The 12,101-nt window shown below is 47.1% G+C and overlaps 1 protein-coding gene across 1 annotated transcript in view; it reads right to left on the reverse strand.

The window, feature by feature from the left end:
* ADAM12 (ADAM metallopeptidase domain 12) overlaps nucleotides 1–12,101 on the reverse strand; it is a 408,492-nt gene that overhangs the window by 110,277 nt on the left and 286,114 nt on the right. Inside the window, exon 6 of the mRNA XM_032607298.1 lies at nucleotides 1,115–1,295. Within this exon, the coding sequence (XP_032463189.1) occupies nucleotides 1,115–1,295 (181 nt within the window). The remainder of the gene's footprint in view (nucleotides 1–1,114; nucleotides 1,296–12,101) is intronic.

The raw sequence follows: 12,101 nt of genomic DNA on the forward strand, positions 1-12,101 counted from the left end.
ATAAAAAGAGGCACAATATTTATGAAGGGTTGAGTGGTAAGCAGTGTAACGCTCAAATTAAAGTCAGGAAGGACAAAGGGTGTCAAATGGAACCTTGAAAACATGTCCCCAGACCATCAAATGTAAGCACATCGTTAAGTGACATCATATCTAGGAATTCTTCATTTCTTGTCAACAGAAGAACAGGAAAGATAGAGATGAAAAATCAGGAAGTCGTTGATAACCTCCTATCGGGTTATAGTCTTTTGAGTTCAGGGCCTCCAGCCAGATGTGGCTACCCTCACTCCTTTTTAAGAGTTCTGCTGCGGTCTGTGGAGCCCACGTGATACTGATGTAAAAGGGTCAGGCAGCCATTCGGGGTGCAGGTGTCCTGGTGCTGCACCAGGGGGGGACCTCTTAGTCGGGGGGGACATCTGTGGTCCAGACTCCATTAGGGCAGCTACTCTCTCCAGTCCTGTGGCAGAAGGGAAGACCTGTGATGAGCAGACCCAGGGGCAGGTGGCCAGGAAGCAGAGACCCCTCGAGGGAAGTGGGACAGGCGCCCCCTAGTATGGACTGGGGGTAAACACCACCCCTCAGCCACACTGCTGGACCAAGACCCAGGGCAGGCGAGTGGGCAGTGGCAGGGAATGCTGTGCAAATCCTAATGAAGACCCTAATTATAGGGTCTTATTATGAAGACCCTAATTTTGAAGACCCTAATTTTGTGTTGGCAAAACCTCCATATTGTCTGTCTCTTCCTGTAGAAGGGAGAGCTGCCCAAGGGTGTGGTGGTTCCGGTTCAGTTCTGTGTACCATGGAGGGCCCCAACGGTGGGGCAGACTCCTGGGTCTAGGCCCAGAAGGTTCTCACCGGAGTCGTGATTTTGTATCCTCTGAGCTCACCTCTACCCAGCATAGGTTAATGAGTCTGAGGCTGACGTTTAATACAACGATGAAGCTTTCAGTATCTGATTATGTTCTGCCCATATCATAGCAACCACCTCCAGATAAACTGGGTAATAACTCCATCCCTCAGACACAAATGGCAAAGTTTCTCCAGACGGCCTAGCAGTGGGTGTCCCTAGCTGGAGCCCCCAGCTCCCCAGAGACACCACGTGGGGTTTCCCTCCTACCCTTCTTGTCCAAGTCTGGGAGGGCGGTGGGAGCCTGTCATGCATAGCGAGGCCCGTTGTGTTTGATCCACAGGATCCCCAGGTGCTCTGCAGGTTCTCCACTGGGAAGAGTTTGTATCTGTTGGTTTCATTTTTCATTGGCTCCAAAATGTAGGTTTTATTTTCGAATGTAATAAGTCCCCTGTTGAAAAAGAAAGAAGAAAAATTATGTAACTTTTAAGGGCAGTTTCTTGTTCATGGCTAAAACCCAGTTCTTATTCAGAGAATCAAAGGAGAAATACCAATTTATTTATATTCTCAGGTCTGAATTAGAAAGGACATTCCTGTACCATATGTTTGCATTGATTTATTTTTGCAAATCTTTTGAAAACCGAGTCTGCGAAGTTTTTTTGTTTCAAATATTTTATGGTAAAGAATCGACTGTGTTTAGTCTTTACGTTTTTCGTTTGCTTGTGTTTTACTTCTCAAGGATATACTGCTGGGGAGAAGAGTTGAGAGAAAAGATGTTTCATCCGCCTAGAAAATAACTAGATCTGGATTAGCAGACATGATTCAGGAGGGAAATCTTTTTTTTTTTTTAAAGGAAAATTCCTACACCTGAATTATTCATCCTGATCAACTAAATTTCCTAAATAGTTGAAAGGATTCTGAAATACGGTTAAGTATAAACCTATGCTTTTCTCGAACTTACGGTTATCAAAGGCTAAGGGAGTGGGAGGGATAAATTAGGAGTTTGGGATTAGCAGATACATACTACTATATACAGTACAGATAAACGACAAGGTCCTACTGCATAGAACAGGGAACTATATTCATTATCTTGTAATAACCTATAATGGAAAAGAATCTGAAAAATAGCATATATATAATATATATAATTTATATATATTTTTACATAAAACCAAATCACTTTGCTGTACACCAGAAACTAACACAACATTGTAAATCAACTATACTTCCAAAAAAAAGAATTAAAGAAGAGTATGCTTTTTTTTGTATTTTACTTAGTTAATTTGTGGGAGTACTGGGCATATAACCCAAGAAAACCATAATTCACAAAGAGTCATGTACCACGATGTTCATTGCAGCATTACTAAAAATAGCCAGAACATGGAAGCAACCTAAGTGTCCATCGACAGATGAATGGATAAAGGAGATGTGGCACATATATACAGTGGAATATTACTCAGCCATAAAAGGAAACGAAATTGAGCTATTTGTAATGAGGTGGATGGACCTAGAGTCTGTCATACAGAGTGAAGTAAGTCAGAAAGAGAAAGACAAATACCGTATGCTAACACATATATATGGAATTTAAGAAGAAAAATGTCATGAAGAACCTAGGGGTAAGACAGGAATAAAGACACAGACCTACTAGAGAACGGACTTGAGGATATGGGGAGGGGGAAGGGTGAGCTGTGACAAAGCGAGAGAGAGGCATGTACATATATACACTACCAAACATAAGGTGGATAGCTGGTGGGAAGCAGCCGCATAGCACGGGAGATCAGCTCGGTGCTTTGTGACCACCTAGAGGGCTGGGATAGGGAGAGTGGGAGGGAGACGCAAGAGGGAGGGGATATGGGGATATATGTATACGTATAGCTGATTGACTTTGTTATACAGCAGCAACTAACACAACAATGCAAAGCAATTATATTCCAATAAAGATTAAAAATAAAAAGGACACATTTGCTAAATATTTTAACTTGCAGAGACAGAGGTGGCCTTATGCCATGGATCCCAAAGCATGTCTGACCTTCTGGAGCAGGACAGAGCTCCAGGAGGCTGTGTCCTCCTTCCTGGAAATGAGCCATGTCAGTTTCTTTAAGTGATGGGGGAACATTGGCCTACACACTGGTTTTCCTTTCTCTTTTCCAATGTGGAATAAGAAGTACTTTAACTTAAAAAGGCTCTTCCTGATGTTGAAATCAGTTTTTTCTTTAGAGAAATGAGAACTTGGGTAACAGTAAACTAGCAGCTCCGAGAGTTCCCACACATCTAGCAACTTCTGTTATTGATCAAGTAGACCGCAATCATAAATGCATACAATTTTCATGCAAAATTCATCTGATTGTAAATAGATGCTTCTAACACAGTGACTCAACCTTTTTTGAGACATGAACCTCCTTATACTCTCCCCAGAAGAATTCCCATCTATGTAGATCCACAGTATTTTGCAGAAAATTTCAGGAGATTCAGGACTATGGATGAGGTCCGTGGGCTCCAGGTTTTAGGGCATCAGTTCCAAGGATTTAAGAAATAGCTTAGGGCTTCCCTGGTGGCGCAGTGGTTGAGAGTCCGCCTGCTGATGCAGGGGACATGGGTTCGTATCCCGGTCCAGGAAGATCCCACATGCCGCGGAGCGGCTGGGCCCGTGAGCCATGGCCGCTGAGCCTGGGCGTCTGGAGCCTGTGCTCCACAACGGGAGAGGCCACAGCAGTGAGAGGCCCGCGTACCACAAAAAAAAAAAAAAAAGAAATAGCTTAGTCCTCAAGAAACAGCTGAAAAAGTCGGGCGCTCCACCAGTTTCTTTCAGACGATCTGAGCTTGTTTCCAAAGGATGGAGCTTGAAAGGTGTTCCTATAACATCCACTATTGCTCATTTGTTCAGCCATTTACTCATCCAATGCTTATTGATGGCCCATTTATAGGTGACTATTTAATCTTTCTTAAATTTTAATGGAACAACAGTATTTCAATCCTCAAATAGTATGGAAGGAAAAGGCTTTATTTGGCAAATATTTATTTTGAACGCAACCGGTGAGCCCATACAAGCTGATCAGTTCATTATTATTCAGCTGGTTCACTCCACTAGCCCTGTTTTGTGAAGTGTTACAGGCAGTGAAAGAAACAGCAAGATCATGTCCAGGATGACCGCAGCCTAACTGAGAAGATCGCGCCGAGACACACGGGGCAGCTGGAAGACACTGGAGAGTTAAGCTGTGTGTTACCAATAATCGCGACACTTAACTGTTCAGAGATGGGGCAGCCAGTGTGGTTTGGCGTAACTGAGAAGTTTTGGCTATTTTCAAATCCCACAGATTGATTAAAAGTCATTACATACAACTGTTCTCTTCTACACCCTGGTCCCCTACTCCCAACCCCCCAAACTACAGTCTTCACGCATCTCCAAGTAGATCTATTCATATAGACAGGACTTTGGTCATCAGCTCTGGGGTGGCTTGTATTTTTTTCTTTGAAAAGTGCTTTATGAACTAAAACTTAGATTTCTCAGTTTAGAATGGGTAGTAAGACATTTCTGTTTATTAAAGTTGATTTTGAAAAACCCTAAATTAAGAAAAAGATCTTTAAAAAAAAAAGGCCAGGGTAAAGTGGAAAATGAATACCCTTGAGGGGAAAAGAGAGATTGGCTAGAAAGCTGACTTTCCTGCCCTAAAAAGAAAATGACACCGACATTTCATTTTGCATTGCAACATTTTCTATTTTGCATTGGATTTCAATAAGCTGAACACTTACGGTAAAATCTGTCACCAAGTTCTAATCACGAGAAGCACATGACCGAAAAAGATTTTCTACTTAATGGAAAATTTCTAGAAATTGTTACTCACTCATAAAAATGTTCTGGTATCTCCTTTTATCTTTTAAGTCATCCAAAGGCCAGATGTTGAGAAACTGGGGTGAAGCCTTTCCCTGTGCTCCAAACAATTGGCAGCCTATAATACATCTTAATTAAATAATTGCTTTGGACTGTCTTGTGTATAATTAATCATTTAGCTCTAGAGATTGCTGGAAACCACAGTGGACACAAAATTCAAGGATTCGGGGTTTCTGAGATGTGAAAATTCGATGTTCTCACAGCCCTTTCTGGCCCCAAACTAGATAAGCGAATGTAATTTAAGTTGAATGTCATAGGTATTTAGCTGTTAACTTGGAGTTGGAAGTATCTCAGAGTGTGGAATTTAAATCCAGCAGACTTTGAAAGTGGGGTTCTCTTCCCACTGGTAGAGCAGGGGCAGAGAGGTTAGAAGACAGTTGCCAATGTTTGGGAAAGATGAAGACTGTGGGTATCTCCTCTATGGGGAGATTAAGAGGATCTGGAGAACACCGGACTGGCCCTTATGAGGGGAGGGTGAGGCCAACTTCCGGGGCAGTGAGTGGTGGTGAATGGGAGAAGCAGAAGAGAGGGGCGGTTGGAGATGACGAGGGCCACCCCTCATGGCACTTCTGCCTAGGATCCAGGCTCAGTGGATCCCCAGAGAGCACAGCTCGGGGCATTCTCCCTGCTGTCGAGGGCACACAGGTAGCTGGAGGTACAGGTGGGACCCCGTCTTCACCCAGGTATCCGAGGCTTGAGATGTTCAGCCCCTGCGCTCTCCTGCCTGCCTCCCTCCCGTGCTGTCTTGAGAGGGTTGTAGGGCCTGAAACAGGGATGACTGTGACAGAGGAAGAAGTCAAAGGGGAAGGGGCCGCAGAAATGGAGCTGCTGCTTTGAAAACAGGCAGGCTTACTTTAAATTTCAAAACCCTATTGTTTTTCCTTCAACGGAAACAAAGAGGAATCTATTAAAATTTTAACGGCTTAAATATTAAATAGATTTACTATTTTCTTAGCTTTCAAAGTGATAACTCAGGGAACCTACACTTCCTCAAGATAAGTTTCTGTCCTTCTCGAAATTCAGTTTTTAATCTCCAAAGCAATGGTGAGTCAGGCAATAACACAGCTGACTGGCGCTGTTCTTCATATGATTTTTCTTTCTACTCCCAGGCCAGCAGGGTAGTGGCACATGGATTCTGATGACCTGTAATCAGATGATGATTCAAAAATGGGAATTAACCTTGTTAATCCTGTGTTCAATTACTAACTGAATTTTCTTGGAAATAGACCTTGGGGCTCAAAACTGTGCTGCCCGTCGTCTTAGAGATGCAGTTGGCATGAGATTTAATTTCAGTCCTTTTTGGGAGGAGCTCACGGGTAAAAGCGGTACCCCACCTCATCTGTGTTTGATACACAGCGATGGCAGCAGTATTAGTGAACACAGTAGCGCCATCAGGTTTATTTTCAACAAGTAATTCCCACGTGAACTACTCATGTATAATCAGAACAAATATTCATTATCCCCTGCTACGTGCAAAGCACCAGGCTAGCTCCCATGGAACCCATAAAGGCATCTCACCCATGGTTCCCATTTCAAATGTAATTCATAATCAGGTTTGGGAGACATGACCAAAGAGGTAAAACAAACTGTTATAAAAAATGTTAAGGGTAGCTATTACTACCACATGCCAACACATATATATGGAATCTAAAAAAAAAAATGGTTCTGAAGAACCTAGGGGTTAGGTCAGGAATAAAGACGCAGATGTAGAGAATGGACTTGAGGACACGGGGAGGGGGAAGGGGAAGCTGGGACGAGGTGAGAGAGTGATACTGACATATCTACACTACCAAATGTAAAACAGATAGCTATCAGGGAAGCAGCCGCATAGCACAGGGAGCTCAGCTCAGTGCTTTGTGAACACCTAGAGGGGTGAGATAGGGAGGGTGGGAGGGAGACGCAAGAGGGAAGGGATCTGGGGACGCGTGTATACGCGTAGCTGATTCACTTTGTTATACAGCAGCAACTAACACAACAATGTAAAGCAATTATACTCCAATAAAGATGTTAAAAAAAAAAGAATAGCTATTACTGGCATATCAGTAATAATAATAGCAGCTATGACTGATGGTTACCCTGAGCCAGGCTCCTTCCTAGAAGTAACAGCTCTATTGAGAAATATTTCACCAAGCATTAAGCTCGCTCTTTCAAAGCATGCGATTCAATGGTTTTTTAGTATATTCACTGAGTTGTACAAACATCACCACCGTCTAATTCCAGAATGTTTTCATCACCCCTAAAGCAAACCCTGTACCCTTAGCAGTCACTCCTTCCCCTTCCCTGCCGCCATGAACCAGGCTCTCGAAGCCTCTGTTTTCTCTAATATTCACAGCAGTCCTCTAAAGCAGGTATGATGAGCCCCTTTCATTAACAGGAAGCCAATGACAGAGCCCATGGTCTCTGTGCTTCCCCAAAAGATATATCCAAGTCTTCGTCCCTGGTACCTGTGAATATAAACCTTCAAGAAGGCGGAGGGGACTTCCCCGCCGGTCCGGTGGTTAAGACTCCCATGCTTCCAATGCAGGTGGCGAAGGTTCGATCCCCTGGTGGGGAACTAAGATCCCACGTGCCGCATGGAGCAGCAAAAAACAAACAAAAAAAACAACAGGGGGCAGTGGTTTGCAGATGTGATTCACCGGAAGATATCAAGATAAGATTATCCTGGATTTAGGGTGGGCCCTAAATTCAATGACGTGTGTCCCCATAAGAGACAGAAAAAAGAGAAGACACAGACACACAGGGGCGAAGGCCCTGTGGACAGAGGCAGAGACTGGAGTGATGCAGCCACAAGGCCAGGAACGCTGAGGACTGCCAGGAACCAGGAGAGAGGCATGGATGGACTCTCCCTCAGAGCCTCCAAAAGGAACCAACCCTGCCAACACCTTGACTTCAGGCTTCTGGCCTCCAGAACTGCGAGAGAAGACATTTCTGTTGCCTTAAAGCCCCCCAGTTTGCAGTCATTTGTTACGGCAGCCCTAGGAAACTAGCACAGGCACACAGCTGGTCAGTGGCAGAGCCAGGATACCCCAGACGGACCTGGCTCCCAAGCCTGCTCCCTTGTCTTTGGCCACTCTGGATGGTCAGCCCCTCTCCTGAGTCACCAAGGACTTGTGCCAGGGTGGGCGCAGCTGAATTCCAAGTGCAAAATGCCAGAGAAACTCAGAGCTGCCCAGAGGCTGGGCAGTCAGCCCAGCGCTGACCTAGGAATGGTTGACAAACAGCCCATGTGAAACGGGGGCCTTGAAGGGAGTTCTGGAGGATGTGGGGGGGGGGGACCTGCAGGTGTGGGGAGCTCAGGGGCCAGGTGAACGGCCTCGAAGAAGCAAGAGTGCAGTGAGAGAAAGGTCAGCGTGTGCTCAGAAAGAAACACTGGGGCTGAAACGGAGACGTGCGGAAGGATAGCGGGGCCACAGAAGGAGGGCGGGCACTGGACCTGGGCGGTGGTCGATGCCAGGCAAGGCACTCACGTTGGCTTTAGACCTCGGGCTGCACCTGTGGCCTCGTCACCCACCGTGCCGCACACGCTTTGCACAGAAGACAATATTGCGTCTTCTATGCACTTCCAGCTCCCAACTGCTGGGACTTGTCGCTTGCTGGCCCCTCTTCCTCTGCCTTTCCCCACCTCCATCCCGGGACCTCTATCAAATCCACCGGCTCCTTGCCTTGTAACCGGTGGCAGCCATCCCTCTGGCCTGCGGGATGCAGCTGCTCTGGGGCCACGTCTTCACCCAAAGGCTCCCACCGTTCCCGGGCAGCCCTCGGGCAGAGCCTTCCAGGCTGAAGCATAACCTCTGAGGTCCAGGTTAGCCATACCTCCCTGCAGGATTCCCTGGCCCCTTCTGCCGAGTTTCTTGTGTGGTTTTGTGTACAACTACTTCACGGAACTTGCTTCCTCCTATTAAAATGATGTCTGGCTGCAGTGATCAGTGTGTGAGGAGGTGATGGCTAAACACCCGTGGAAACACTGTTGCACAAGCACGTGGGTGAACAGGGGCTCTGACATGTAGGCCGTGGGGAGCCGTGTGGTTTTGAGTGCAGAGGGTGGCGGGACTTATGTTCGAGCAGTGTTTTTGAAACACGACCTTCTGGAATGTGTAAGATGGATGGGAAGGGAAGGGTGGAGGAAGCATGGGTGCGACGCAATTTGAAAATCCTGGAGGGAGGGAGGGCTGCTCTGGGGTGGCGACGGGGGAATGGGGAAGGGGAGATGGATGAGGGAGATGCTGTAAGGGGTGGGTGTGGGAGGGGCTGGTGACTGCCAGAGGTTATCAGAGATCCCCCCAAGGGGCCAAGCTAGGAGCCTGGGATGGGCTGGACCTTGAATGGAAAAGAGTTCGGGGGTGGGGGGCCAGTCTGGGGACCAGGGAGTTGGGATTTGGACCTTCTGAATTTTGAATGAGAGTAGAGCCTGGGAGGACTGAGATTGACCTTGGGGGTCCTTCAGGGTGGGGACCAGAGCAGCCTTGGAGATGGTGCAGAAGGGCTCCAAACCCAGCTGTGACTCCCACAGATGTTTACACAGGATGACAGAATGAATATCTCCATGGAGGAAGAGGAAGGGAGAAGGAGAGCCCTCACCAGAGGTGGCGTGGCCTGCGGGGTGGAGGGGAGCCAGCCGAGCCCAGCCTGATAGAAGCTAGGGGAGCAGAAGGTCACAGAACAGAGGTCAAGGTCAAATGAACTTCACCTCCCACTCTAAGCTAATTTCTTTCTTAACGTGATCTACTACACTTTAAAGATTTTTTAAAATTTGAACTGGCTGGGATTAAGTTTCACTGACCACCTGATGGCTTGGGGAGAGCACATTTATTCCACCCATGTTTATTGAGCACCTATAACGTGCCAGGTTCTAGACAGTGCTAGGGTGGGCCCAGGGCCCTGCTTTCCTAGCAGACAGGACAGCAAAGGCAAGGTCATCTCCACGTGCCTGACTTTTCGGCCCCTTACACCACTTTGCCATGGGCCATTTAGCTTGAGCTGTGACATCTGGAAAACCCACATCCACCCAGATCAACGAACACTCAAGTCCAGCTGAGAGGTACCAGGGAGGATGGCGGGCAACTCCTCGGCATCCTTGGACGTGGCCAGTCCTTCAGGAGGGCTGAGGCTCATTTCCCAGCACTCGCCTCACTCCCTCTGACTTGTTTTCCTCCTAAGATCCTTTTTTCACTTTCTCGGCAGAGATTTCTGGTCAATTTCTTCAAATGGATCAATTCAACGTGTTTGTTAAATTATAAATAACAACACTGCATCAAAGCAGAACTTTTCCTTTCTTTCTTTTTAAAAAAATGATGGTGTGATTGCCCTGATCACTAAATCGCAAACGATTACTTTCATTATAATGGTTATTTCTGATTCCATGGACCGTAACACTGGTCAATTCTACCCTTTGAAAAGTAAGTTGATTGACTATTTTTCAGTAGTGTAGTGGAGCAAGAAGTATTCCTCCATCCTGTGTTATATTTGATCTCATTATATAAAGCTTGGTGCAGTAAACTTTATGTTACATGATTAAAATCAATGCAAGACATTAAAGGAACACAGCAACGTGTGGACTTATTCAGGTACCAAATAACCTGGCATCTGAGTATTTTTTTTTTTTTTTTTTTTTTTTTTTGGCCGCGCGGCTTGCGGGATTTCAGTTACAGGGACCGAACCCGGGTCGCAGGAATGAAAGCCCAGAATCTTAACCGCTAGGCCAACGGAGAACTCCCTGAGTATTTTTATTTCATTGAATTTTTAAAAGCGTCTTGTGCTGTCTCCCACATCTAAGGCCAGTGCTAAGAGCTTATCAGACATGTTCCCTAATCTGAAGGTCCTTACAGCAGGGTAGTGAAAGCACAAGGTACAGTAATCGACTGTACGTGAGCCAAAGCAGGACGGGTGCCTTAACCCAGGGGTGTAAACAAATCTCTAGGAAGCGCCTGCTATGCTACAGGCACTGTGCTGCGGAACCAAGGGCTGTCTATGATGGAACAGGCGAGGCAGGGTTGAGCTGCATGGCAAGGAGTGGCTGGGAGGCCAGGGTGGGCTTTCTGGAGGAGGCATCATTTGATCTGGGCCTTGGTGGGAGAGTGAACCTTCCAAAGCCACTGAGAGATGGGGAGAGGAGTGTGTCCCAGGCCGAGACACAGCAGGGATAAAGGCAGTAAGACACGTGTAGGGCATGTTCCGGGAACATGTAGAAAACAGTGGGGCTGGAATGGGGCAGGGGTTCCTCTGGGTAGAGGACGATGGGGCTGAAAAAGAAGGTTGGATCCAAGTTGCGCCAAAGATCTAGTGGAGCAAATATGGAACAAGGAGTCAGCCAGACTTGGGTTGGAGATGGAGTTTTGCCCATTACAGCTGAGGGACTCTTGGGAAGCCACTTTCCCAGGCTTTGCTTCCTCGACCATAATCTGAGGAACGTAACACCTGCCTACAGCTTAGGGAGCGTCGCACGAGAGCATGCCGAGGCTTGGTGTCAATGCACGAGACGCCTCTCTCCTGAGACAGCAGCTGTGACTAGGAAGGGGGTGACAGCATCCTTTGCCGTGAGCACCCGCAGCTCCAAGCTGCAGCATCAGGACCAGGCTCCTGGTGACTGAGCCTCAGCTGCTCTGTAAAGCAGTGGCACTAACACCTGTCCCTGCCCTGCTGAAAGCAGAAATTGTGATGATGGTAAAGAGTACGGTATGACATAGCCTGCTCGTCATCACCCTTGGGGTGTGTGTGTGTGTGTGTCTGCGCGTGTGCGCCTGTGTGCGAGAGCACATGTAAAAGCGTGAGTGTGTAGGTGTGAGCGCGTGTACACCTCGTGCTCAGGTATCCTAAACTCCACTTAAAAATGAAGTTGTCATTACAACGAATACCTAGTTTACAACTCTAGATACCAGTTTCCTCATCTGTTACGTGAATGCTTCCCTTAAGTCGATCAAAGCACAGGTGATTCCCTAAGAAATTAAGCCTCGTTTTCACCACCATGCCCCCGGGGGTGGGAAAACTCTTGGCTCATTCCAAAACTGTGAGCCCCCAAGAGTCCTTATGCCAGATTTCCAAGCAGAAGCTCGGAGGTAGAGCAAGAGAAGAGGAAGAAACGGTGAGAGACAGGCTCTTCCCCACTAAGGATCTCACGCTCTAACCAGGGAGCTGGAAGGGGACAGCAATGGGGTGTTTGTGAATCAAATCAGGACACAGGGACATGGCTATTGGGATGCCCTGGCAGGAGCGAGCCAGGACTGGACGTCTGTCCCATTACAAAACACAGCGGCTAAGCTCCTCTGGGACAGGGGCAGAATTCTCTCCGCATCACTGGGACATGGTACCCATGCATGACGGTGTCAAGGAGCGTCTGGCGCTCATGGGGATGCTCGTGGGCTTAGGGATGCA

This window comes from Phocoena sinus, chromosome 16, assembly GCF_008692025.1.
Source record: "Phocoena sinus isolate mPhoSin1 chromosome 16, mPhoSin1.pri, whole genome shotgun sequence".
Lineage (NCBI taxonomy): Eukaryota > Metazoa > Chordata > Mammalia > Artiodactyla > Phocoenidae > Phocoena > Phocoena sinus.